This window comes from Apiospora marii (assembly GCF_038362585.1).
Source record: "Apiospora marii strain CBS 49790 chromosome Unknown utg000006l_segment0_segment0, whole genome shotgun sequence".
Taxonomy (NCBI): domain Eukaryota; kingdom Fungi; phylum Ascomycota; class Sordariomycetes; order Amphisphaeriales; family Apiosporaceae; genus Apiospora; species Apiospora marii.
This window is the reverse complement of record NW_027117378.1, coordinates 1684553-1712072: the sequence shown is the minus strand read 5'-3', so window position 1 is coordinate 1712072 and position 27520 is coordinate 1684553. Positions and strand designations below refer to the sequence as shown.

At 50.9% G+C, this 27520-nt stretch overlaps 9 protein-coding genes across 9 annotated transcripts; 5 read left to right on the top strand and 4 right to left on the bottom strand.

Moving 5' to 3' along the window:
• Positions 1-4656: 4656 nt before the first annotated feature.
• PG985_010273 (benzoate 4-monooxygenase cytochrome P450) lies at positions 4657-6362 on the top strand (the record flags this gene model as incomplete). The annotated part of the gene is made up of 4 exons (XM_066830041.1): positions 4657-4870; positions 4929-5346; positions 5412-5794; positions 5857-6362. 4 exons carry the CDS (start codon positions 4657-4659, stop codon positions 6360-6362), a joined length of 1521 nt encoding a protein of 506 aa, XP_066682431.1.
• Positions 6363-7184: 822 nt separating this feature from the next.
• Positions 7185-9306, top strand: PG985_010272 (uncharacterized protein; the record flags this gene model as incomplete). The annotated part of the gene is made up of 2 exons (XM_066830040.1): positions 7185-8620; positions 8697-9306. 2 exons carry the CDS (start codon positions 7185-7187, stop codon positions 9304-9306), a joined length of 2046 nt encoding a protein of 681 aa, XP_066682430.1.
• Positions 9307-9928: 622 nt separating this feature from the next.
• Positions 9929-11416, top strand: PG985_010271 (uncharacterized protein; the record flags this gene model as incomplete). The annotated part of the gene is made up of 1 exon (XM_066830039.1): positions 9929-11416. One exon carries the CDS (start codon positions 9929-9931, stop codon positions 11414-11416), a length of 1488 nt encoding a protein of 495 aa, XP_066682429.1.
• Positions 11417-11686: 270 nt separating this feature from the next.
• Positions 11687-14946, bottom strand: PG985_010270 (uncharacterized protein; the record flags this gene model as incomplete). The annotated part of the gene is made up of 2 exons (XM_066830038.1): positions 11687-12362; positions 12428-14946. 2 exons carry the CDS (start codon positions 14944-14946, stop codon positions 11687-11689), a joined length of 3195 nt encoding a protein of 1064 aa, XP_066682428.1.
• A 1608-nt stretch (positions 14947-16554) lies between these two features.
• PG985_010269 (uncharacterized protein) lies at positions 16555-17987 on the bottom strand (the record flags this gene model as incomplete). The annotated part of the gene is made up of 2 exons (XM_066830037.1): positions 16555-16958; positions 17072-17987. 2 exons carry the CDS (start codon positions 17985-17987, stop codon positions 16555-16557), a joined length of 1320 nt encoding a protein of 439 aa, XP_066682427.1.
• A 1660-nt stretch (positions 17988-19647) lies between these two features.
• PG985_010268 (uncharacterized protein) lies at positions 19648-20298 on the top strand (the record flags this gene model as incomplete). The annotated part of the gene is made up of 1 exon (XM_066830036.1): positions 19648-20298. The coding sequence occupies one exon, from the start codon at positions 19648-19650 to the stop codon at positions 20296-20298; it is 651 nt and encodes a 216-aa protein (XP_066682426.1).
• A 112-nt stretch (positions 20299-20410) lies between these two features.
• On the bottom strand, positions 20411-22033 carry PG985_010267 (uncharacterized protein; the record flags this gene model as incomplete). Its single annotated transcript, XM_066830035.1, has 1 exon — positions 20411-22033. One exon carries the CDS (start codon positions 22031-22033, stop codon positions 20411-20413), a length of 1623 nt encoding a protein of 540 aa, XP_066682425.1.
• A 763-nt stretch (positions 22034-22796) lies between these two features.
• Positions 22797-23674, top strand: PG985_010266 (uracil phosphoribosyltransferase; the record flags this gene model as incomplete). The annotated part of the gene is made up of 3 exons (XM_066830034.1): positions 22797-22973; positions 23068-23167; positions 23265-23674. 3 exons carry the CDS (start codon positions 22797-22799, stop codon positions 23672-23674), a joined length of 687 nt encoding a protein of 228 aa, XP_066682424.1.
• Positions 23675-23949: 275 nt separating this feature from the next.
• Positions 23950-26977, bottom strand: PG985_010265 (DNA ligase 4; the record flags this gene model as incomplete). The annotated part of the gene is made up of 2 exons (XM_066830033.1): positions 23950-26830; positions 26886-26977. 2 exons carry the CDS (start codon positions 26975-26977, stop codon positions 23950-23952), a joined length of 2973 nt encoding a protein of 990 aa, XP_066682423.1.
• Between the last annotated feature and the right edge of the window lie 543 nt (positions 26978-27520).

Below are 27520 nucleotides of genomic sequence, written 5' to 3'. Positions count from 1 at the left end.
TTTAAATTTTTTATTAATATTATATTTTTAATATAATAAATTATTTAAAATAAATAAAAATATTAAACCTTATTTAATAATAATATATTTAATTTTAAATATATAAAAATATTATATAATATATATAAAATTATTATATATATTAAAAAAGAAAATTTTCTTATTAAATGCTTTTTAATTTTTTATAACTTTTATTAATTTTAAATAAAAAATAAATTAAAATTTTTATTAATTATATTATAAAATTTTTACTTTATAAATATAATAATTAAATTTATAAATATATTTTTATAATAATTAATAAATTAATAAAAATATAATATTATATTTTAATAATTTCTTTAAAAATTAATAACCTTATTAACAATTTTTTTTAATATATTTAATTATTATATAACTTATTTAATAATATTATAAGCGATAAAAGCGATTAATTTATATCTTTATTTTAAAAATAATTAAATAAACGGTTTAAATTAATATTATTATTTTTATTAATTTATTATTTAAAAATAAATAAATAAATAAAAAATATTAATATTTTTATAAAGATATATTTATATATATATATTAATTATTTTTAAAACGATTAATATAATTAATTATTTATAATAAAATTTATTATAAATAACACCGTATTAAAATCGATAAAATTTCTATCGTTTTATATTAATTATTTTTATTATTTAAGAATAAATATTAAATTTAAAAATTTAATTTTATTAAAAATAATAATTAAATAAAAAGAAAATTATTTCGCTACGAATAATTTTAATAAACGCTTTCAATTAATATTAAATTATTTATAAATAATAATTTAAGAAATATAAAAATTTTAAATTATAATAATAAATAAAAAATGATTTTAATTGAATTTTAAAAAAAATAATTAAGTTTATTTAAATATTAAATTTATTAAAACCTTTAAATTATTTAAAAAGTTTAATAAAAAAAAAAGGGATTTTTTAAAATAAAAAAAATATATAAAAACGTTTATAAATTAATATTATTAATACAATTTTATATTTTTTTAATTTTTTATAATTTATTATTAATAAAAACTTTTAATAATTCGATTTTTAAATAAATAAATAACGAATTTAAAAAAAAATATAATTATTTAATATAATAATATTAATAAAAATCGCTTCGAAATTAAATTTAATAATATTATTAAATAACGAAAATAAATTAATATTTAATATTTTTTTAAATAATAAAATTAACCCTTAGATTAAAAAAAAGTTAAGAATTTATATAAATATTAAAATTAATTAAAGAAATTTTATAATATTAATTTAAACTATCCTATAAAAGACGTTAATTTATTATTTATATTAAAAAAAAATTTATATAAAACTTATTATTTTTTATATAATAAAATAAATTAAATAAATATATAAATTAATTAATTATATAATAATTAATTAATAATAAATTAATAATAATATTTTTATTAAAAGATTATTTATTAATTTTATTTTATTTCCCGCTTATTAACGTTTCGACGTTATTTATTTCGCTATTTTATTTCGGCGAGTTTTCGAATAATAATTAAGGATTAACGCGGCCTTTTATTTTATATCCGTATAATTTTTCTTTAACCTTATAAAAACGCGGTATTCGTTATTAAAATTATAAAATAATTAATTGTTGTTTTTCTTAATTTCTTTTTTTATTTTTATTTTTATTAAATAATAAAAAAGGAATATAAATATAAAACTATTTTTTATTTTAACTCTTAAAATATTATATTATCGATAATTTTAATAATATTAAGGTATATTAATTTTAATCGATTAATAAATTTAATAAAATATATTAATTTTAAAGCGTTATAATATATAATTAATAAAATAGTTTCCTTAAAATTATTAAAGGTATTTTTTATAAGTATATATAATATAGTATCGTTATTAATATTAATATTTGTTATAATATATATAAATAAATATTAAAATTTAAATAATTATATATATATTTAATAATATATAAAAGATTAAAGTAAGAAATAATAATAATATATATATATATATATAATAGGATAAAGAAATAAATTATAAGTTTTAAAAAATATATATCGCGAAAATTTATATTTATTTTTAAAAGCTTTTTCTAAAAATTTATATAAAATTAGTATTTATATATATTAGTTTTAAAAACTTTATTATTCGATACGAATAATTTCCGATAAATTTTAAGTTTATATAATACGAATAAATAATTTTTTTTTTAATAGTTAAATATAATATTATTATAAGCTCTAAGTTTATTTTAAATTTTATACCGTAAGGAATAATAAGTAGTTATAATTAAGGGTTATAATAGAAAGGGGGTTTAATATTTATTATTTATTATTATTAAAGGTTTAATTTTTTTTAATTTTATTATTTAAAATACTTATTTATTTTAATATAAAATTATTACTAATTTATATTATTATTTATTTATTCTTTACTATTTATATTAACTATATATAGTATATATTAAAAAAAAAAAAAAAATTTAAATAAATATTAATTTAAATTTATTAAAATTATATATATATTAAAAATATTTAAATAAAAAAAATATAAAAAATAATTCGATATTAATATTATCGCCGATACCGAATTCGCCGTTACTTTTTTAAATAAAAAAATTATAAAGGTTTAAACGGTACGAAAAAAAAAAAGTTAAAAATTAAAAAAAGTAATAAATAATAAATAATAAAATTATAAAAAAAATATATAAATTTATCGTTATAAGAAAGGATAATAAAAAAATTTCTTATATAAATAAAGATTTAATTAAAATATTAATAATTAATAAAAGGATTAAAATAATAAGAAATAATAATATAATTAATTAATTTAATAATTTAATAAAAACGCGTTTATATTTATAATAAAAAATAAATAAAAAAGTAAAATATTATTTTTTTTAAAGGTTTTTTATTTAAACTTTATTATTTTTAAAATCGAAATTTTTTTTAATAACGAGTAATTATTACAGCCTTATATCGGTAATTTATACGTTAAAGCTCGTACGCCTTATATCGATATTTAAGTAAAATTTTCGTAATTTAATATTAGAAATCCTTTAATTCCTCGTATAATAATATTAATAGAAACTATACCCTTACACCTCGAGTATTCTGGTAAAACGGCGCATCGGCATCAGTAACAACTGTTAGCGGGCTATCATTCAGCAAATGTAACGCTGGTGATATACCAGCCCAATCAGGAGGTGCGCCATGTTCTTGTGAGTACATTAGCCGCGCCAAGAACTGCCATTGCCTCTCCATCAATCTGCAAGATGCCTTTTTGCATCGAACGTCCAGATCAGCTCAACAACCTCCTGCTCGAGAGCTGAGACCCCTATGGTTCCCCTATCCAATAAGTATTCACTTGCAAGGGAGAAGTTGCCTCTGGATACGGCATTCTTACTTGCATCAGACCTTCTGCGGGTCTAGATTTGCCGGATGCATTGTAATCATTGCAGCACCAGGTCTCTCTGGTGGTGTTGCTTGCCCCTGGAAGCAGCCACCTGCTACTAGCGTCAATTGGCCAACGTACGAGCAGACGCCAATGAACGCCAAGCGTTGAAATGCATCACAACGACTTGTCACACAAGAGTTGGCCGTCACAAGTTTTACGAGAAGACGACAAGCTCCCAGGAAGTCGACGTAACAAAACGCCAGGTAACCTAACCCATATGCATTCACATGTTTGAGTTGTGTAACTCTATAGAATTCATCATTGAAGATGGTCAGGGAATACTATCACAAATTACCATCAGCGAAGTGTGGCGCTTGAATTTGCAACTTGAATGCAAGTAAGGCGGCTTGCTGTGATGGAGTGTGTGCTAACGCATACCCCCAGACCGTGCGTGACTGGTCAGAAGCCTAGAAGGCTTCCTCGGCGCCGGGACGATGTGACAACCGTGCATATCACTCGTATTCATGTTCATGATCCGTGAAGCAAGAGAAAGCAATACTGTGGGCCAATCGATTGGCAATTGTCACTTGGCATAGGGGGTAAAGAAAAAAGAGAAAACGTCATGTGTTTCATGAAAATTTAATCGGTCAATATATATCACCACCTACATGCATCTAAATGAATGTCAGCTTGAAGCAAGGGCGAATGGGACTATCGAGATAAGGCCCTCCTGCCTTACCCGTCTGCATCGACTGGTTGGCGGAATGCGGGGTGCCGCATATCCAGCATCCACTGCATGTCAGTTTAGGAAGGACCGTTACAATGTGCAGTTGCCAATGTATAATTGTTGCGTCAGTGCCTCATTCTGGAAGTAATCACTCATGTCCCGTACATACAACTCCGCTTAAAGGGGTGGTAATTGCCGAAGCTAACTTCGACTTTCCTGGGCAGTAGCAGCCTCAACCTCATAACCTTTTTGTTTCTTCGCTCGGCTGTCAGAACACGCTCTCTCCCAAGCAGACCGACCAGAAGCAATATTTAGATCAACCGTGACACGCCACAGCTACAACCATAGCTACCAGCTCTTCCCTTCCCAACCAAATGTCTCACTGACACAAGTTGTCCAAGAGTCCACCGCTTCAACCCATCCATCTAGCTGGGAAATCACTCTAGCAAAGGTCGTTCACGATCTTCAACAAACTGCAACATCCACCGGGTCTTCTCTCACATCAGCAAAATGGAGTCACTCATCTTGATCATCATGCGGCTTGCTGGGGTCGTCGTACTCTATCGCCTGGCCATCGCTCTGTACAACATCTCACCGTTCCACCCTCTGTACAAGTTCCCAGGTCCCAGACTCGCCTCGATGACCTATGTGTACGAGGCATACTACGATTTGTGGCTCGATGGAATGTATACCCGACAGATCAAAGCAATTCATGACAAATATGGTGGGCTTCATTTGAAACGACATGCAGACTGGCATTGATGCTGACAAAAACATGCTAGGTCCCATCGTGAGAATCAATCCAGATGAACTCCACTGCGCTGACCCAGACATGCTGGACGAGATTTATGCCGGAGGCAACCGCCCCCGTGATAAGTGGGAGCACTACGCGGGTTTCATGATAGGGCCACTCTCACTTGCTGGCTTAGCGACCATCTCTCACGATATCCACCGCGTCCGCAAGGGTGCCCTGGCCCGTTACTTCTCCCGCGGCCAGATGCTCAAGCTGGAAGGCGAGGTTCGCGATTTCGTCGCGCACACCGTTGACAAGATGCTACGGCGTTCCGGTAATGGCGACTTTGACGTCAAAGAGGTCTTCAACTGCCTCACTGCTGACATCATCTCGCAATATTGCTTTGGCGAGTCGATGGGCTTCACGGACCAAAAGGACTTTGAGCCAAACTTTGGAACTTGGGTCAAGTATGCACACAACCTAACCACTGACTTCGCGAGCCGGTAATTAGGGGCTAATTGTTTCATGGCAGATCGTTCCTGAGCACCAGCTACCTGATCAGACACATAAACATGTCCATTCCTGGGTTTGGTGCTCTCGCAAATGCGGCCCCTTACTTCATGGGATTGATGGGCGAAGATCTCCGTAACGTGTATGACCAGCAAGAAGTACAAATCCCACGTCACATCAGTCGAGCGATAGCCAACAAGGATGACGGCAGAGTGTTCGCAGAGTTGCTGGAGTCGCATATTCTTCCCGAGTCAGACAAGTACATGAGGCGACTTGCCGGGGAAGGGTTCACTCTGCTCATAGCCGGCACAGAGACGACTGCGGCCACCCTTTCGTACATTGTCTACCATCTACTTTCTGAGCCCATCGTGTTAAAGCGTCTACAGGCATCTCTCGAAGGCATCGGTATGTTTCTTACACCTGGGCTGTCCTCTTGTCACCTGAAGCCATAGCTAACTTTCAACCAGATCTGACTAATCCCAAGTGGACGAGCCTCGAGCGCGTTCCATACCTGTGGGCTGTTATCCATGAAGGCCTGCGTCTCACCCCGGGGATCGCCCACAGATCCGCCAGGAAAGCACCGGATGAGGAGCTGGTCTACAACAAGGGCAGTACCCACTACACAATCCCCAAAGGAACCCCGATTGGCATGAGCAGTATGATACAGAACCGGCACCCCGCCCTGTTCTCGGATCCGGATGCGTTCAAGCCCGAGCGCTGGCTTCTTTCCAATGGGCAGCCGAACTACGCCCTCGAGAAGAAGTTGCTGTCCTTCAGCCGCGGCAGCCGAATTTGCCTCGGTATGGACCTCGCCTACTGTGAGATGTATTTGATGATCACCGAGCTGGCGGTGCGGGTTCTGCCCCGTACCAGGCTTGTCAATACAACCACTGATGATGTGGAATACGACCATGACTGCGTCGTTGCTGCCCCCAAGAAGGGTTTCATGGCGGTTCGTATTGCCATTGAATGACGGGCCGTGGAGGGCCGGCATATTTAGCAAAGGGAGGAATGTGCATTTGGTGTTGAGAAGTGAAGCACGTATCAGCTTGAAGCCAAGACGGACAAGAAAGCACCAGTCATCATGAAAGTCTTCTTAGATCTAGCTGAATTGATCATACTTTCACCTGGTTCGAGAATCGATTAGCGATGGTGTCTGCTAATAGAGCAACGACACAAGCAATTAGTGTTTTAATAACAACACGGGACCACGAATAATTCGGGATGTCACCAGTAGGCCTTCCGTCAACGAATGAGAACGGACTACATATAAAAGCCGGGTCACTACTCCGAATGTACTCCGCAAGAGTTCCTTCATGCCACCTCAATAGCTTTCTATAAGTTGACTGCCCCCATGGTGCTAGCTACGTCAGTCGGCTGTGCAAATGCAAGCAGATCAGGCTGTCCATCAGCGAACAGCGTTTTCGCTGACCACCTTATAGGGATCGTCATTAAGTTTCAGACCAGCAGTTCACGATTCAGGCGAATAGAGCAAATCATTGAAGTGGGGCAGTCAGCGAAAGGGGGCGAAATCTTAACTGAGCCGCGCTTGGCACCCCCAATAGCCCCCCTGCCACCTCCATGAGATGCCGGCTGGGCAAGTTACGAGACTAAGGCATCCAGAGTTACCGCTCAGGCGGCCACTTAATTCAAATATTTATTGGCTGTCGTGAGGGCCCTTAGGGTATTTTTTCTTCGACGGGAATGAAGGTTGATGGCTTAACCCTCACCACGCCGCCAACCTTGACAAGTCGTTTTTCGTCCTGTCGTGTGCTTTCAACTACTTATGTTGAACATGCGCCACATCAGCAATAAAGGCCCCCACAAATATGCCCCTGAGCGTGGGCTGGTACCGGAGGAGATCCAGGGAGAACCAGCAGCGATCGATGACGAGAACCGAAGGTTTGTCCATAGCCGGCAAACTGAACCACGAGCAACAGAACCTTCACCAGCCCCGAGCCAATCCGACAGCGCCGGAACTACTGGCCTTGAGGCAATACCGAAGAATACTGCCACAGGTTCATCAACGCCTTCCAAAGGGGGCGCTCGAACGCGCCGGTTGGAGCGAACCAACGAGAAGTATTGGCTGACCGAGAGCGGAAGCTGCGCGGTCGCGCTTGGGGCCTTGGCGGCCCTCGTCGGCATCCTGGTGCAGCACGATGGGCAGCCCCTGCCCGACTGGAAGTACGGCATCACGCTCAACGCGCTGGTCTCTGTGCTGTCGTCGGTCCTCAAGGCGGCGGCGGTACTGCCCCTGGCCGGCGGCATCTCGCAGGCCAAGTGGCTCTGGTACAAGGAGCCGCGTCCGCTGAAGGACATGGAGACGTTTGACGACGCCAGTCGGGGGCCGTGGGGCTCTTTCCTCCTGATGCTCGATTTCCGCTCGCACTACGTAGCCTCGTTCGGCGCCTTCCTCACCGTCGTCGCCATGGCGGTTGACCCGTTCACACAGCAGGTGGTGCAGACGCAACCTTGTCTACGGGAAGATACGTCGGCGGTCGCACTCATCCCCCGCGCCAACATCTACAACGTGACTACCTCTGTCATGCCGAACTGGGACTCGGGGCGTCAGAATATCTACCCGGCCTTGGCGGTTTCCATCTACCGAGGCCTCATAACACCACCCGAGAACGCTTCTTCGGTAATCACACCCATATGCCCAAGCGGCAACTGCACCTTTCCCGATCACGATGGGGCGGCTTACCAGACCATCGCGATGTGCCATAAATGCGACAACATCACCGACCTGGTGGAAATCACCCACAGTCCCAGGAACGGAGAGAAGTACTACACCCTCCCCAGCGGGATCAACGTGACGTACGACCACCCTCTCTCCACCACGAGCAGCAACAGCACCCCGATGACGGGAGACTCTGAAGTGTTTTATGTCGAAATGGCCATGTACACCAACAATAGCGACCTGCCATGGGACGTGAGTAACGATCCTATGGGTGGCATTCATGTGTTCGGCGCCCGATGCCGACTCTTTCCATGTGTCAAAACATATGGAGCTCAGATTTCGCGAAACACCCTGGAGGAGCGCGAGATGGCCAGTGAGGATATCAAAGTGCGGCCCGATAGCCTATCCATCCTGGTCACGGAACAGACCATTCGCAACGGGGTGCTGCGGAACTGCTCGACGACCCCAAACAGGACCGCGGAGAACGTCATCCCGGTCATCTTTAAAGAGGACCAGGTTAACACGACGTGGGCAAGCGAAGATTGCTACTGGTAGGTGATACATACAACGCCGTCGAATGGATATGGCTTGGGAATACGACCCGCTAACGTTAGCGATCTTACCCAGGGAGTTCTCCCGAACGCTGCTGTACCAAGCCGACGGCCTCCTCAAGGAGCTCTTCGATGGCAACAGCCTGTCGAGCGTGCGCAAGAACCCGACCCCCGTCGGCGACATCTGGCTCGTAAACCTCTACAACGCCGGCACCGCCAACATGGCCTCCGTCAACCGCTACATGGGCGCCCTGGCCGCCTCCCTCACGCAGCAGATGCGGACCGAGGGGTTCCGGGGGTCTGCGGCCTGGGCCGAGGGCGTGGTGATGCTGGAGCGGACCTGCGTCCAGGTCAACTGGCCGTGGCTCGCCCTCCCGGCCAGCCTGCTGCTACTCGTGCCCCTGTTCATTGGGCTGACCGTCGCGGCGACAAGGCGGACGCGCTGGCGGGAGGAGCACGGGCTCGGGGACGGGGCGGCGACGGCGGCGGGGGGTGTGGGGTTCTTGAAGGCTAGTCCCCTGGCCTTGCTGTTCTTTGGCCTCCATCGCGACGTTGTGGACGAGAGGGACCGGCCCGGGGACGCGGTGGCGATGCGGGAAGCGGCGCAGAATGTCGAGGTTTCGCTGAAGTGGTGTTGGATCGACGGGCAGTGGCAATTCGTGAAGAGCGAGAAGACTGGACGTTGATTGGCTATAGCCCTTCTTCATAGGGTTCCCAGTCTCCGGGTGAGACTGCTATCAAGGACTTTCTACGAGGGCGCACCAAATTTCAAGTAACCTTTTCGGTTTTGTTTTGGGATACCCCAGCGGCGACTCCCCTCTTGATGGCCATTCATAATTACATACTAGACTTAACAATCAAGTACAAGACACCGGTCTCTAATCAGGGGCCTGTCCGACACACGGCCATATACAGTACTGTATCAGGCAGATCTCTACGGTTAAAAAGAGGAGAAAGATAACGCAGGGTGGAGAATATTCTTTGCGGGAAACCTTTGGGATCGTCCTTCTCCACACCACCAATGGGTCGCCATCCCCGCCGGTTCGGCCCCTAGACCGGCCGTCGACGCCCTATCCCTAGTTTGACTCATGCTAATGCCCATTCGGAATGTCCTGGCGCGGCCCTCCGACGCCGATTACTCACAGAAGGCCTACATCGGCATATGATCTGATACTCCTCAATATCAAATACATATGGCGTTCTGCTTAAATGCATCACAATGTCGTCTTCTTTCCCCTATATGTGACGAGAAGTATCGAAGAGCCCAACAGCTCCACGATAAGAAGCATAGGCAAGATCTCTCCTGTCATGGATGCAGCGGCGAACCCCACAGTGCACCTCCAAAACATGCCGCCGGGGGTGCACCCTGAGCCCGACGAGACCTTCGAGCAGCTGCGACGGAGCTTGTCGCACGTCGCATCGCGGGCCTCGAAACGAGCCGCTCCCGGCAACGGCAACGACGAGCTCGAAGCCGGAACAATACCGCCGCCACCCTTGGAGATCTACACGGTCGCCGCCGACGACGCCTTCCCTGAGGGCGGCCTCCGCGCCTGGCTCGTCGTCGCCTCGGCCTTCAGCATGGCCTTCGCCTCCTTCGGCTTCATGGTCTCCATCGGCACGCTGCAGGACTACTGGCACACGCACCAGCTCTCGCACCTCTCGTCGCGCGACGTCGGCTGGATCCCGTCCGTCTTCACCTACCTGAGCCTCGCCCTCGGCCTGTGGGTGGGCCCCCTCTTCGACCGCTACGGCCCCCGCTGGATCGCCCTGGCCGGGTCGGCGGGGTACCTGGCCATGATCTTCCTGCTGGCCGAGTGCACGCAGTTCTGGCACTTTTTGCTGTGCTGCGGCTTCCTCGGCGGCGTGTCGGCGGCCGCGCTGACGACGACCCCGCTCGCCGTCGTGGCGCACTGGTTCGAGCGCCGGCGCGGGTTCGCGCAGGGCGTCGTCATGATCGGGTCCTCGTTCGGCGGGCTCACTTTGCCCCTGATCCTGCAGGCCACGCTGCCGCGGTACGGGTACGCCTGGTCCATCCGCATCCTGGGCTTCATCTTCGCGGGCTGCCTGGTCATCAGCAACGTCCTGATGAAAGCCCGGATCCCGCCGCTAAGATCCAAACAACGTCAACGAAGGAGCTCTCGAAGTCAAGGAGAAGAGAAGAAGGAACAAGAACAACCCATCATCTCCCTCGCCATCTTCGGCGACCTCCGCTTCAGCCTCCTGACCGCCAGCGTCTTCGGCTTCGAAGTCGTCCTCTTCAGCGCCCTGGGCATCCTGCCCACCTACGCCACCCTCGTCAACCCCGACTACCCCGCCGCGACGACGGGCTTCTACCTCATCGCCCTCCTCAACGGCGCCAGCTGCCTGGGCCGGCTGGGCCCCGGCTGGCTCGCCGACAAGGCCGGCCGCTTCAACATGCTGCTCCTCATGACCGTCTTCACCCTGCTCTGGATGCTCGCCCTCTGGCTGCCGCTCGGCCAGCGGTCGCTGGGCGCCCTGTACGCCTTCGCGGCCCTGTTCGGCTTCGGCACGGGGGGCTGGATGGCGCTGACCCCGGCGTGCGTGGGCCAGCTGTGCCGCGCCGACGAGTTTGGGTGGTATTATGGCACCATGTACTTTGTCGCCTCGCTCGCGACACTCGTCTGCATCCCCGTCAGCGGCGAGCTGGTCGAGAGCGTCGGGCCCACGGCGTACGTGGTGTTCCTGTGCGCCGTGCTGGCCCTCAGCTTGATGAGCTTTGTCTTCAGCCGGTGGGCGTGCTTGGGCCGGCGGTGGGCCATAATGACCAAGGTGTAGACAGACGGAGAGCCAGACACTAATAAAAAATTGGTATTGTGTTGAGTTGATAATGATATATACGTCCATCCTTTTTACATGTTGAGGCACCGAGTTATCGCCCTCCCTAATTCCATCCTTCATCTAAGCTCAAAATGCCCGACCGAGACGCCATGCCAAAATGTTGCCCGACTCGAAAACAACATGCTGACCGCTAGCCAATGAATGCGAGGCTACACGGCAAATAGAATTTCCCAAAAACTGCAGAAACGAGGGTCCACGCACGCACGTTTAGTCAAAGACATCAGTGGCGTAGCGAGCATTGCGCAAATCGTTCCACCACGCCTTGGCCTCCTCCTCGGAAATCTCGCGCCCCTCGAGCTTCTCCTTGGCCATGTGCATCTTGAGCGCGCACTCGGTGACGGCGTCGCCGACGGCCTTGGAGCCGCAGATGTAGAGGCGCGCGCCGTTGGCCCACGACGTCTTGACGTCGAACCGGTCCTCCCAGATGGCGTCCTGGACGTACTTTTGTCCCGCGCTCGCCTCGGGCGTGCGGCTGTAGACGCGGCGCACCGTGACGGCGCCCGCCTTCTCCCAGTCCGCCAGCTCGTCCGAGTACAGGTCGTCCTTGCCCTGCTCGCGGCAGCCGTAGTACAGTGTCGCGGGCGCCAGCTTGCGGCCGACGCCGAGCATCGCGGCGCGCTCCTGGATGAAGCCGCGGAAGGGGGCCAGGCCGGTGCCGGCGGCGACGCAGATGATGGGTGTCGTCTCGCTGTCGGCGGGCAGGTGGAAGGCCGCGTGCGAGGGGCGGATCGAGACGTTGAGTCGGTCGCCCGGCTTCAGGGCGGACAGGTAGGTGGACGCGACACCGACGTACTGGCCCTGGCCCGACTTGGACGGGGCGTCCAGGATGGAGAACGTCAGAGTAACGTGGGACGGGTTCCAGAGCGGCGACGACGAAATGGAGCTAGAGAAATAAGGTTAGTTGGACGTTTGATGAGAAAGAGCGGGGTAAGGGAGAAGCAAACTTACTATTGACGCACGCGCATGGGCGGGAGCATGGTAAGGAACGACGCCAGGGGCAGGTTGACAGCCGGGTACTTCTCCAGCAGGTCAAGCACGGACACGCGCTTGGCAATGATTTCGGTCGCGAAATCGTCGGCGGCGAGGCGCTGGAGCTCGGCCTTAACCTTCTCGTCCATGGTGGCCTCAGCCAGCATGGCAATGTTCCTCTTGGTGGCGGGCTGTGCCAGCTCGACGTACGCGCCAAAGATATCGTTGGCGGAAACCGGCATGTCGGTGGGCAGCGAAGTCTGAGCCTCGGTTTTGATGGTGAGACTCGCGTCCCAGGCAAGACCGAAGCGCTTCAGCGCGCGCTGGACGGTGACGGCGGGGTTGATGGGCAGGACGGACAGGTAGTCGCCGGCGCGGTAGGTCGAGGAGCTGGGCAGCTTGATCTCGAGATGCCTCTTGACGGGCTCTCCCTCGGCCGTCAGCGACTTGCTCTCCACCACCTCAGCTTCCATCAGGTCTTGACGGAGAGTGGACAGGCGGGGCTTGTCCACCGTGACGCTGAGGTTAGATGCGAGGAATGGCTCATTTTCACTCTGGGCAGCGCCAAAGCGCTTGGCAAGAGCGGGCCACAGCTGCTCATCCTCCCAGGCCTCGAATTCGGTGAAGCAATCGCCGCTGGCGACATCAGCGAGACCGATTGGCGCAAGTCGCTCGGCGCCTGCCTCTGCGAGCTTCTCGTTGACGAGCTTGGGGATGCGATGGAAGGTCTGGGCCCACTCGTGGTGACCGCAGCCGAACACAGCATAAGAAGAGTCCTTCAAAGTGCTGTTGTCCTTGATGCTTTCAACCCAGTTGACGAACAGACCAGCGTTGTCGGGAGGCTGGCCCTCGTACGAGGCAGTGATGACTACGACGGGCTGGTCCTTGGGCAGGCTTCCGAAAGAGCTGTCCATGCAGTCCAGCTTTTCCACCTTGAATCCGTGACGGGGCGCGTCCGAAGCCAGGCGTTGGGCCAAGGCTTCACAGGTGCCGCTGTTGGAACCGTAGAGGACGGTCATGGGTTTCCCGGCGCCGCCACCGGTGACCTGTGCATCGTTCTTTGCTGCCTTAGCGACCTTGTCCTGGCTGGTGCCAGACAAGCGATGTTCGAGCTCAGTGGGGGTCATGCCATCACGGAGAATGGCTCTCATGTAGAACTCATCCGGCTTGATGGTCAAGGTCTGCTTGATATCGCCGTCGTAGCGGTCCATGACGAAGTTGAAGTTCTGGAGCAGCATGGCGATGGCAAGCAGCGCTTCCTGCCAGGCGAAAGGTCGGCCGATGCAGCCACGAGCGCCATTGCCGAAGGGCTTCCAGCCGTTCCGCGGCAGCTTCTCGAAGTTCTCGTCCAGCATGCGCTCGGGCTTGAACTGGTCTGCGTCGTCGCCGTAGACGCTGGGGTCCAAGTGGGACTTGGACAGAAGGAGCAGCAGTCTGTCGGTGGACTTGACAGGGTACTTGCCACCCATGAGCGTGTCTTCCTTGGCATGCACGCCGAACGCCGGAATGGGCGCGTCAAGTCGGAGAACTTCACGAAGGATGGCATTGATGTAGGGAAGCTTGGACAGGTGGTCCACGTTGATCTGGCCCTTTCCGATAACGTCGTCGACTTCTTGCTGGGCTCTGCGGTAGACTTCGGGATGCTTCAGCAGCTGCGCGAATGTGAAAGAGAGCAGGCCACTTGTGGTCTCGTGTCCGGCAATAAGGAAGGTGATTAGGTTGTCGGTGATGGACTGGTCGGTCATCTTCTTGCCAGTCCGGGAGTCGGTGCCGTTCAACATGGCTCCCATCAAATCCTTGCGGTCGCTGGGGTTCGCCTTGCGCTCCTGCAGCACCTCGTCCGCAGTCTTGCGGAGCGTCTCGATGTCCTCGTAGTACTTCTGGTTCTCCCTGCTGTAGAACCACGAAGCGACGGCCGGACGGCGAGATCGGTTGCCGGCCTCCACGAGGAAGTCACCCATGGCCTCGACGAACGGGTGCATCTCGGGCTTGTAGAAGCTGTTGAAGCGGTAGTCCATGGAGCAGAGGGCTAATGTGTCGAGCGCCAGACGGGTGAAGTCGTCTGTCACCATGATGGGGGTGTTGGAGCCGTAGCGGGCCCACTTCATGGCCAGTTGGCCGGCAATGTCTCGCATCTCATCGAACATGCCCCTGATGCTCACGGGGCCGAACGCCGGCACCAGCACTCGGTGGGCGATGCCCCAGTTCTCCTCGTCGATGAAAGCCGAGAAAAGACCGTCGTGGACGGCATCGCGGATCTCCTTCAAGGCGGAATCCGGGATCTTGATGAAGCGCTTCTCGTCACACGCCTCATCGACCAATTGGTGAGTGTTGAGAACGACCAGAGGGCCGGTGGGGAGGTTCAGTTTGTAAATCTCGCCATACTTGTCCGCGAGGGACTTCAGAGACTTCAGAGGGCAGCGAGGGTCGATTTCGCTCACGTTCCAGCCCAAGAAGGGCAGTCCCGGAGGCTCAGGGATCGGAGTGCTTTCCGACATTCTGAACACCGGCAGACCGATTCAGATGCGGGGCAAGGTCAATGATGTCAAATTGATAGGTATATGCCAGTCGATCGAGGTCGGCTGGAGAAGAAAGAACTGGTTGGTGAAATGGGTATAGAAAATGAAGAGGGTCAGAGAAGAATAAGTAGTAGGAGGGAGATCCAGCTGAACTGATCTGCAACCGAAGACTCGTAATAGTAGATATATGCTGCTTCAGCTCTGGGATGATCTTGTCGCAGAAGCCAATGGGCATGAAATAGATTTATAGATGTGGCGCTTTCCCCATTCCTCTTGCAGGCCCGGAGGTGCTGGCAGCTGGGCTACTCCCTCCCCCTAAGTTTTTAGCGGCCACAGAGACCCTGGAGTCGTCGGCAGGCCCACTCACTGCCATTGCCCGCGGTGCCAGGTGGGCTGCGACGCGGAGGTCGCTGTCGAACCATTTTCGCCGTTCCCAGGCCCACTGATCTCTTGGCGATAAAGATAAAAAAGCGGACGGGGGGGCTCTGCTGCAGTCAGACTAAGGTTGGGCGCAGTAAAAGTACCGTGATTATTCAGCCGGCCTTTCGTAACAGGGCCGTCAAGATCGTATCACACACCGACACGATTTGCTGTGGTGCCTGGTCCAGAAAGTCCATCGAGGTTCGAGAATGGCTACGAGGCCAAAATTATGGAGCAGGGGAAACGCACCCATGTCGTCAATGGCATGACGACTATTAATAACGGGGTTCTGTAGGGACGGTTGCCATGCCGGTGGCCCATAGAAACTCTTTTGCGCCTCGGCTCGTCGGACAGGTCGGGCTGGCCTACTGAGATGCGACAGGGGAGCAGCTGGCAGGTGCTCCACTAACTCACATGCCGTCGGGGCAAATCTGCAGCGACCCAGTGCTTGGTAGCCTTGGCTGGCAGTATCAGGGAGCCTCTAGAATGCGCGAACCGTCAAATCTTCGATAAGCGAAGTGAATTGTACGAATCAGGGGTAATTGGCAGGCCTGATTGGGAAGTGGTAGCCGGTCGGGTTCGGTATCGTTGAACGGTGAGTCGGCCACCTCGGGAGAAGTTTTCAAGAAGCACGCGGCGAACACTTCCCTTTTCTGATGACGTTGCCAGGCTGTCAATCCATACGACGTTGGGGCTCATGCTGACTGGTCACATTGCAGCTGTCATTGAATAGTAGGTTAGCAAATAACGCACTTGGGCAAATGCCGCCCATAATAGTACGGCCTATACAGAACAAGTTCAAAGTCCGTCGGGCCAACTGTTTTTTGGGACGGCGGCGTTTCAAGAGGAGCAGTCTCCGCCCGCCTGGCTGGCAGAGGCTTAGGGCGCTGCACTTGTCCCATCCCGCCACTAAAATAAATCAAGGCTAGGGCTCATTAGCCAGCGTAACCCTGCCCTTCACATTCCGGCGGGCAGTCAAAACATTGCGCCGCGCCGACTTGGCAAGCTTGATCGACACTCATGCATTGCGCATCCAACCCTTTGCCTTGGCATGCGGACATTCCTTCAACACTTGTCAAATTGACTTTGGGACCATTGAGGCATGCAGGTAAGTAATGGGAATATCTATTGAGAAAGCAGCCGCCGACACGACCATAAACGTACGTCTTACGGCCTGTAATCAGAATCGCTATCATTGCCATGGACGCTGAAATCGCTCCCGTCGTCGGCCCCCGCCGTGAATCGGCGACGGCGCTCCCCGCGACGCCTCTTCACCCGCGGCTCGCGCACCGTGATCTCCTCAGCAGACGAACCCGACGTCGTCGCCACCCCTGACGTCGAGGACGACGAAGGCGGCGAGGAGGAGGAGGAGGAAGAGCCACTTTTGCGTTTGTTTCCCTGCTTGACGGCGTTGCGGATCATCTTGGACACCTCGAACGAGAAGCCCGTGTTGATGCCGCCGTCGGGGCGGACTTCGTAGCCCATCCGCTTCTCCGGCCCCTCCAGCATCTCGTACAGCGTCGTGCCGTGGTAGTCTGACGGCATCCATGACGTAACCGTATTGCTCGCTGCTATACACACACAAGAATCATTATGTCAGTCGATTGATTACGACGTATTGCATGAATGCATGTACGACAGCGATGAGTCAGGGGCGTGGCTCATCTCACACGTGCGCACTTACCTTTCAGCATGATTCCGTACGACGCATTGTAGAAGTTGCCGCCCTTGGTCGGGTCGGCCGGCGCCATCGTCGTGCAGGCGATGAAGAACCGGTTCCCGTTGTTCTCCTTGTGGGTGAAGCGCGAGTAGTTGATGGAGCACAGCCCCGACGGCGGCGCCAGGTCCAGATCGTTAAAGGTAACCGATTTGCCGTGGAACGGGAAACTGAAGTTCTTGTCCGCGCGTTCCATGTCCATGCGCGGCGCCCCCGAGTCCGCGATGGCGTTCTCGTAGTCCTGGATGATCTCGTCGGGCAGCCGGGACTTGAGCATGTTCCAGCCCAGGCTCGCCATACCCTGCGCCTGGTAGTTGAGCCGGCGCTCGTACTCGCGGCGGGCGGGCGTGTTGAGGCGCTTATTGCAGGTCGCGATCCGCAGGGCCGGCTGGTGCCGCGACCCGCACGTGTAGCCGAAGTGGCACAGCTGCCCGGGGTCCTCGCGCCGGTCGTCGCGGCGGCGCTCCACCACCTCGAGGCAGACCTTGGTGAAGGCCTCGCGCATCGCCTCGTCGGGGAAGAAGTTGCGGATCACGATCATGACGAGCTCCTTGGTGTCGGCGTCGACGAACCGCACGCTCTCGTCCTGCTCGATGACGTACTGGAGCTGGGAGAAGTCGAGGGTCTTGGTCCCGCGCCGCTGTCCCTTGTTGTATCTCGGATCCTTCAGGGGTTTGCCGTCCCAATACGCATTCCATTCATCTTGGGCCTTTTGGGTCCCTGCGGTGTAAAAATCATTGATGGGATACGGAGTTTCTAATCTTTTGATATATACTGTCTTAATGGAGTCGAGATACTTTTGCTTCTGAGCGGGAGACCAGTTGATGCCGAGGCGGTCCTCGATCTGCTTGGCAGTCTCTTCTACTACTATCGTGGACTTCATGGCGGGCAAATTCAGGGGCTTGTCGATGTGGGAGCTGATGGGGAGCAGGGCGATGATCTAACAAGACGAGCTATTGCTAAGAGACGCATTGCTAGGCCCGATGCACTTATGGTATACATCGTGGCGAAGTGAGTGATGCTCTTTGTTCAACGGTTCAAGTCTTCATCGACGACTTCGGCAATCTCGGCTCATCGTCTCGGGGGCCTGCGCCCAGTACATTGCGTTCCTGGCGAGATGCCACAAAGGTCTTCGTGATATGTACCTATTCGGCGACAACGCTTTCGGTTCCTTACGAAACCCATTGTACAGAGCGCATTTTCATCTTTCTTTGGCCTATCAAGACAAAGACCTGATGGTGAAGTTCAAAGAAATGGCCCCGTTCTCGACCAACCCTTTAAGACAATGGCGTTATGGTCAGCTTTTTAAGAATGTCTCGGCTCATTGTCGACATTACCAAGTTCGGTTCGAGTATGCCTAGGTTTGTGCGCGTCTATTTTGGATCTATAGGGTCTGTCTTCGTTACATGCAAGATCAAGAAACCAGATCAATAAACCATAATACTCTCTGTGATTTCAGCCCAACAAGGGTCAGTCGGGTCAAGTTGTGCCTCCATATCTCCACTCGTGAGGTCATTGGTGTCGCCGTCCATAAGCTTCCAGGGGCGTTATACCGGTCTATACTACACATTGCTTCCCGAGCGTAATTGAGAACAGGTAAAATAATTGAAGGAATAAAAGTCGTATAGTGAGCAAAGTAAGGTTTATTCCAGAGGTCGCTTGTCGAGGGCCAAATGGAAAGTGAAAGCTCTTTCTGGCATAAGCAAGTAGCTAGAGGTCATGTGGTTTTGAGATAAGCCCCAATGGAACTGTCCGTGAATTCATGGTATCATGGTTGCTCGCCAGACTATTCTCCTTACTGTAATTCGTTTGACAGTCGGTGGAACGACCACGCGTAGGCTCGATGTTTCTTGCTTTGCTAGTAATTATGGAATGTGAGTCAGGGGTCGTGGCTTCGTCGTCGAGCAAGTGAATGGGAATGGCTTCTCCTTCAGGTTTGGATTCTCTACTGGTTTTCTTGAATAAGTGGGTGCTATTTCAATGATGGACCCTAGCTAAAGTAAAATTGAAGATATTCACGTGCGTCCCTGGAATGAGAAAGTATTCTTGGGGTATTACAATGTACATCCTGTAACGGTGGATATCTAGTACGAGATATCGCGTTGGTGGAAGGGTTTATTAGAACAGGCTACATCTTTCCGTGAATTAAGATGCTTCATGGGAAGTACATTGGTTTGCACTGGCATTGAATTATCAATTGCCTCTCCCCAGTGTTTGGGTCAGGGGTCGGGTGATGTGCTGTCGTACCTGGCCGCCAATGAAGCTTATTTCGACTAACAGCCTACATCATCGGAGATAGAGAAAGTAAAATATCTTTGAAAGGCATAAGTACTCGGATGCGGACTCGTACTCCATATTGAATAAAATAAAAAACCAATATTTTGAACCAACCACCAACGCAGCTCATATCACACCCTCCTTATCGAGAGTGATTCACCTACTGGCCGAACGACCAACACAACACTTGTCACACTATAAAAATGCCAGACAGCACCGGTCAAACACAGACTCCGACGTCTCTCGCATCACCTACTCCCATCATCATGGCGGACAACCCATTCCCACCCAACAAACCCCGCCCCCTAATCCACATAAACGGCTACCCAGGTGTCGGCAAGCTCACCGTCGCCCGCGCCCTCGTCGCCCTCTTCCGCTCCCACAACCTGTCCGCGCGGCTCGTCGAAAACCACCTGCTCATCGACCCCGCCGACGCCGTCCTAAAGCGGACCGAGCACGGCTACCAGAAGGTGCGCCGCGCCCTGCGCTTCGCCCTGTTCGAGACCCTGTCCGAAATCAAGGCGACACACGACAACGTCTACATCTTCACCGACAGCCAGGGCACCGACATCGTCGGCTCGTCCACCTGCGCCGAGTACATCTGCGCGGCGCGGCACCGACGGTGCGACCTGGTCTCCGTGGTCTTGTCCTGCGACGAGGCGACCAACCTGGAGCGGCTGGGTTCCGAGGAGCGGTCGGCGCGCGGCGACAAGCTCGTCGACGCCTCTTTGCTAAAGAAGCTGCGGGCGAAGACGCAGATCTATCGGTTCACCGACATGGCCGTCGCGGGCGACACGCTCGAGGTGGATGCTAACCGGTTAAGTCCCGAGCAGGCGGCGATGGAGATATTCCGACATGTCTTGGAAGCCTGTTCGGAGGTGAAGAGCGATGTGAGCGACTGCCCAGAAACCAAGTGACGACGAGTTTTATAATATATATATGATGGATAAATATGTACGGAGTAAACGGGATCAACTGTATACCAGAATGGAAGGTTGTAGGATATGTAATATAAAATGACCGAAGATATTAGTGCAAACATTGGAGACTTTCAAACCCGTGAGTCCACCTCAAGCCACCCATGATCAAGACCATGACTGACAATCCGACGATGACGCTAGTGGATCCGTATATGTAAGCATGGCGCCTTCTCAGTCCCGTCAATTCGGAAACCCAGGTTGACACCGTAGTGAGACACCCGCAGAACCCGTCTTCGATGCCCTGGAGCACCTGGCAACCGATGACCCCGCCCGAAGGCACATGCGCGAGATCCCACGCCATGCCCAAGACCGCGGTACCGAAGATGTTGACCGCAAAGGTGCCGAGGGGGAAGGAGGCGATGCGACCGTTCAGGTACATCGATGCATAGAAACGGCCCAAGCACCCAAGGGGCGCAAACACCAAAGCGAAAGTAGCGCCACCCCGCCACGTTTCCGATTTCCCGAGGTGCGAGAACCGATCTGGTGGGAAGATGGAAAGAAGGACAGCGCCAAGCCAGCAGCCCCACGCCAGAATCACACTGACTCTGTCGACGACCTTGCGAGTGGCGACAAAGGGCAGGGAAGGCATTACGGGCTCGAGGCAGATGGCGAGGTGAGCCCCAACGAACAGGCCCGAGATGGACAGGGAGACGGTCGTGAGGATGACCGCAACCAAGGCCATGAACGAATACCCGCCGTTTCGCGCCACGGTGGTACTTCCACCATCGGGGGTAGTCAGATCGTTGGAGAGAGCAAGGAAGACGTCCCGGATGAAAGAGGAGAAGGAGGTGAATGACCCACAGAACCCGGTCGCCAGTCCAATGTAGAGCGGGATCGTCTTCTTGGTGGCCATGTGCGCCTTCTTTGCGGCAGCAAGGTCGACCTGCGGGCCTCCCGGACCGGAGCTCCCGCTTTCCTCATCTTCGCGAGTTTTCTTAGCCTGTTGGATTTGCTGGTGGAAGTTTGGAGTGCCCCACTCGTTGAGGAACAGCTTGCGGTCTTCCGACAAGAAGCCCATCACAATGCATCCGGCGAAATTGGACCAAAGCACGCTAGTAGCCACCGGTGCGCCTGGGTAATAGGTCAAGGCTTGTAACCCGAGCCTCGCCAGCGTCCCGAAGATGGAAAACAGGATCAGGTAAGAGATGGTGTAAAGCTGGGTGGCCAGCCGTGAGACCTCATAAGCATCGGACTGTTGATTGCGCGGAGGTTGTTCCTCAGCTTGCGCGTCACTATCACGTCGTCGCCTCTGCTGGTCTCTGCTGTACTGCTGGTCCAGGCTCCTCGTCCGCTCCAGGGACGAATGGGTGCGATAGATTTCGGCATCGTCCCGATCCACAACAGGCGAAAACGCAGAGGCTTCGGCCACGTTCACATACGAGTCTGGCACATCGTAATCGAACCTCGAGGCAGACGAAGCGCGGCGATGTCGGATGGCCTGCCCAGTGGAGACTCGCGACGAGCGCGGATGTCCTGTCTTGGCACCCGCGAGCCGGTGGTCTCCGGATCCCGGCTTGGCGGGAACCCCCCCTCGTCCTTTCGCGGTATAGTCCTGCGTTGATTCCTCAGGCTGCTTAGAGGTAGACGCATCAACAGAGTGGGTTTTCGTGATAGGGCTGGTACCTGGCGTTGGCCTCGTTGTTCTGGCAATGTTCTCGCCTTGTTGTGACATCTTGTTGGGACGAAGCGAGGTACATACACCTGGGTCTTGGACTTAAGTCACTGTACGTCGTGCGCACAAAGAAGTGTAATGGAGTTGGTGCACGCCAGCTGTAACGCACACCCCCTCTAATCAATTGAAGTGATAAGCTCTGTGGATTGCAGAAAGAGGTACAGTGGCTGCATCTCGGGATATCGTCATTTGTCCCAGAGTCCTGGTCGCATTGTGGTTTGTCAAGCTGGAAGGTAATGTAATGCGCGCATGACCCCCAGTGGATACAACTCTTCGGGTTTGTTTTTTCTCGGGCAGGGCTTACGTAAAGAAGCTCCCTGCCGCCCCTAGTCCGCTGCTCGGATCCTCCCCCAGATAACCTAGCGGGCGAGCCAAGCGCTACAGGGGTAGCTCTCCACTGTGGTTGCTCCCCCCAAGCTTATCGCTTTATCTTCCCGACAGGTACCCAAGGTAAGCCCCGCGCCCAAGCCAGCCAGCCAGCAGCATGTGACCAACGAACGGACAGTCCGCCATCTGCAAGATAGGCTGGACTCCGGCATAGGAAGTCCCTCGTGAGCACAAATCAGATATTGTGTAGAACTGGTATTCGCTCGAGGGGTAGGTCTTGAGACATTCTTATTCTTAGCTTGTACACCTCTCGTCTCACCTGGCTTGCCATCCATCATTGCACCGCTTCTCTGTCCAACCACTTAGTATCTCCTTCGTAGTAACACAGATACCGAACACCCGGACGATCCGTCGCATTCCTTCTACCCGGTCCAAAATGTCTCTTCCGTCCAACGTCCATGTTTCCCGACACCCTTGCTTGCTGGGCAAGCTGAGCCTTCTTCGATCCAAGAGCGCCTCTACACGCGAAGTCAAGGCCCTCATCAATGAGATCGCAACAATTGTCGGCGTGGAGGCTCTGGCATCGGCCCTGACCCCTGTAGATGGCCCGAAGGTAAGCACAACACCTGACCGCTTCTGCCCCTCAGCCAAGGTTACAGACGGCGAGCTCGTTTCCACGCAACGACTGACTGACTCGCCGGACGCAGGATGAAACCCCCATTGGATTCGAGTACACAACGACCACGATCGAGCCGCAATCCCTCTCCCTAGTACCGATCCTGCGATCAGGTCTGGGCATGGTAGAAGGTACGTCCATCTAGCCCCCTCCCCCTACTCCCCAAACACCATAACGCAACACGTATTTACCTACCGATTGCTAACCCCTAACCCCCAACGCCCACAGCCCTCCAAACCCTCCTCCCCAACCCCGTCTCCGTCCACCACCTGGGCCTGTACCGCGAGCCCTCGACCCTGGAACCGGTCGAGTACTACAACAACCTGCCCCAGCACGTGGCCCCGGACCCGTCCCACCCCGCCGCCGCCGCCAGCCTGGCCATCATCCTGGACCCCGTCATCGCGACGGGCGGGACGTGCGCGGCCGCGATCCAGACGCTGCGCGAGTGGGGCGTGAAGCGCATCCTGGTGCTGTCCGTCATCGCGGCCTCGGAAGGCATCAAGCGCGCCGCCGCTGAGTGGCCCGACGCCGTCGAGATCTGGGTCGCCGGCGTCGACACCGAGCTCACCGGCAACGGCATGCTGAAGCCCGGCGTGGGCGACGTGGGCGACCGGCTGTTCCTGACGATTGGCAAATAAGCGAGAAGATGAAGAAGCAGCTGGAGGAGACGAAATGGTGGGGGCTCTCCGGCGGGGTTTGGACATGGGTTGTCTGCCTGGGCTCCTTCCTTGTGGCAGGGAAAACGACAGAAGAAAGAAGTGGAATATTACAGGAATCTCAAGACCAATCGTCTGTTACTATTTGTCGTTTCATTTCAAGGTAGACAAAAAACTATCTTCAAATACGACGACATCAATTTCTACCCTGATTAACTGAACATCGAGAGATCTACCGACTCTACCGCTCCAGAAGACTATGATGGGGCATATCTCTCCTCATCCAGCAAGGTGCTTTCTTTCCAGCACTCCTCAAGCCAGAATTGTGTAACCAGACGAGGTATCGGGGTCCTTTGGCTAATAATAGCCCGTACCTCTGCACTGAGATCCCTCTCACTCTGCTCATCCGTGCCGACAACGACGACGTGCGTCACAGAGATATCGTCCAGATCCTCCGACACGATGCCGCCGCCGAACCGCACCCAATTCTTGAACTTAAGAATCCTGATTGGCGATATGGACTCGCCCGCCGCGAAGCAGACCACGTTGCGCCGGAACATGTGGCACTTCAGATTGCCCAAGTCGTGGCCGTGCTCTTCCAGCTGATTGACGAACAACTGCTTGTCAAAGGGCTCGTAGGTGATCTCCTTCTTGGGCATGTCCATCAACAGGTCCTTCAGCTCCTTCAAGCTGAAGTTTCTAGCATAGCTGTCCCCGAACTCATCGACGTTATTCCGGGCCCAGTCCCGGACCCCATCTGTGGCGTGAAACAGGTGGACTGGCTCGTAAGGCAGCACATAGTTGTTGCCCTCAGCGAGGCAGTCGAACACCCATTTGGGCCGGATTATCTCCACCTCCCCGGCCTTGATCAGACTCGCCGCCTTGACCACCCGCTTGTCGGCGAGGAGGATCATATCCGAGCCCACCTCGGCCTTTTGCGAGATGGCCCCACCGTTCTCTTTGATGAATGCCTCAATCTGCGCCTTGGACTTTCTCGGGTTTGTCGAGTCGCTGAGCACGCAGAACTTCAGGTTCTCGAACACCTTTGACTGCGGGCCTTCGAATACGGCGGCCGTCGCGGCCTCTTGTCCGGCGATCACGACCTCCTTCTTCACCCGCTTGCTGGCCCTTGCTCGCTTCTTCTCCATTTGCATCGTCTTACCTTCTGCGGCCTCCTCCATACGTTTCCGCAGCGTGACGAACTCGTCGTAGTCGAGCGCCGAGTCCCAAGTCCTGTCTAGACGGAGGCCCTTGAACCTCGGAAACCGTAAGGTGATCAACTTGGCGAATTGGTCGGACGTCGTGGCACTGGCGGCCTTGACGGAGATCACGAAAGAGTCCGAAGGGCGGATCCACTTGTCCGGCCTCTCGGCTTGCCTGTCTCCGCCTCCGCCGAGAATAATGTACTCTGACGGCGGCTTCTTTCTGTCCCAGTCATGCCATTTTCCTTCCGTCATCTCGAGGATCTGCTGGAAGTCCTCGCCCTTGAAACCTCCGCCCACTTTGCAGAAGCTGTAGCATGTTTCTGGGTTGACGCCGGCCCTGATGTCGTTCTTCGTCGGCCGGAGCCCGCAGAGGAAAGACGACAGTCTGCCTCCCCGATGGCCTGAACCGTAGTAGCCTCCGATAACGACGACGTCGACGTTCTCGCCCAAATCGTCCATGTATTCTGGCTTGACCTTGATCCAGTCGTCGTTCCGACTGTTGAGAGTATAGACCGATCGAGGGTCCTTGAGTACAAGCCCCTCGGATGCATTAGCGACAACTGCTCGAAGGGCTGGCTCAATAACTTCTGGTGTCGTAGCCGTTTGATGGGGATGAAGCTCAAGCCTGCGATGCACACCCTTGACGGCCTTTTCGAGTGCCTTGCGCCTGTCGCGTAGCATATATTGCCTGAGGTCGTTGTCATTCAAGTACAGGATATCAAATACCCGAAAAAGGGGCCGCGGCCCGGTCTGATCGAAAGGGTTCTTCTGCGCCGCCAATGCGGCTGTCTTCAGCGTTCCGAAGTTCATGATCTTGTCAATATCCATGTCCCACGTCACCATTTCCCCGTCGAGGATGATGCTCGTTACTTCTGGGAGGAATGCGTCCCGCAGATGTCTCGTAAGAGAGGACTTCGGGTCGAAGAAGCCATTACCGTAGAGGTACGTGTAGTTCTTGGCTTGCCGTGACCAGAAGGCGAACCTCATACCACCCCGTACTGTGTCATCCTTTTGCATGTGCATTTGCATTCGTTCGCCATCCAGCTTCTCTTCTATCCAGAAGTCATTGTCCGTTTCGGTACGGTGGCTCCGCGTGAGGACATCGACCATTTTCTGAAATGTGCCGGAGAACTGGAACTGGGCCAATTGCGGCTGGAAGATCTGGAAGAGCTCAATTTGGCTCTGACGGCCGTTGAGGTCTATGTTGGGGCTGTGGAGTTGCCAACATACGCGACGGAGGTTGGACGAAACGTTGAAGAGAGTGTCGCCGTCAGCATGCCACATATTCAAGAAGGTCTTCTCCGTGGCACCGACTTTCATCTGTTTCAGGATGATGCGGATGAGCCACATGAGCTCGTCGGCATTCATTCTGTGGTAGAATGATTCGAGGATAGGTAGTTGCTCCTTCTCTCCCGAGGCGGCTGCAAGATTGTCAAGCATCTCATTGACGTCGGCAATCGACATGTTCCCCGGCTCCATCAATATTGGCCTCCTGGATATGACTTCATGACATCTTCCACTGAAGTCGCCAGCCATGGAACTGACCCTTTGACCAGGATCCTTCCAACGCAGCAGGGCCTTCCCGTCCTCGGAGTTCCTGTCAATTTTCAGGATTTTGACAAAGAGTTTGCCGATAGCATTCTCCTTGAGACCATAGACAGTTCGGCCTCGATCCTGGCTCGGGATGATGAGGCGCATGGCAGGATATATGTCATTGCCCACTTCTGTGCGCCATCTCGAGAAGAACTGCTCGATGATGGAGCGTCTCTGTTCGTGAGGTGATATCTTATTAGAGCCATGCGGGCCAAGCTTGGCGCGATGGATGTTAGGCCCTGTTGGCTTCTTCTTGTTCTCATTCAGAGGGTCAAACAAGCTCTGATACAACTCGGAGAAAAGCAAGGTCCTTGAATGGTTCTTGGGCCTGTACGGGTATCTAGTAACGATGGTCAGCATTTACGTGTTTTGTGATGCCGACTTAGACTACTTGCTCCTCGTCCAGTTCTTTGAGTGTGGTGCTGCCCGTTTCATATTGGCGTCTTTCTTCGTCAACCGCCTCGGGGCTACGAGGCTTTTGACTCATGATGGCGATCTGAAGGGAATGCCGCGCGCAAGATGCGAGGAAGAGCTTCGCAGGCGTTCAACCAATGAGCTGAGCGCTTCCGTAGGCTGCGGATTCCGCGACCCTTCGGTGCGATGTTTAGTGATGCAAGAACCCAGTATGCGATGCACCTTCTTGAGAGACACTTCTAGATCAAATATCATTCAAACATCCAAAACCAAGACAATTGGTAACAAGGAGGTAGGCAAGAAACTACTCTCATCGGTCTTGCCTTGATCAAATGGGTAGTGGTGATTGACATGGGTCCAACAAGCAGGCAGCCGCCTGGGAGCCTACGCCTGGAATGCTAGGTTACTTCTAAAAGCTAAGTGTAGCCAAGATGGCACGCGCCCCAGCAACAGCAACAGGCCTGAGTGTACTTGCTGCATGGTGAATCCGTAAGCCAGTTCTTCAGGATTTCGAGCAACCGATAAGTAATGAGATTCTTTTTTGAAGCTACAGAGCGATATTAGAACGCATAAGCTCTAAATAATAGATGGAGCCATATTATACTTCGTCTGGTCG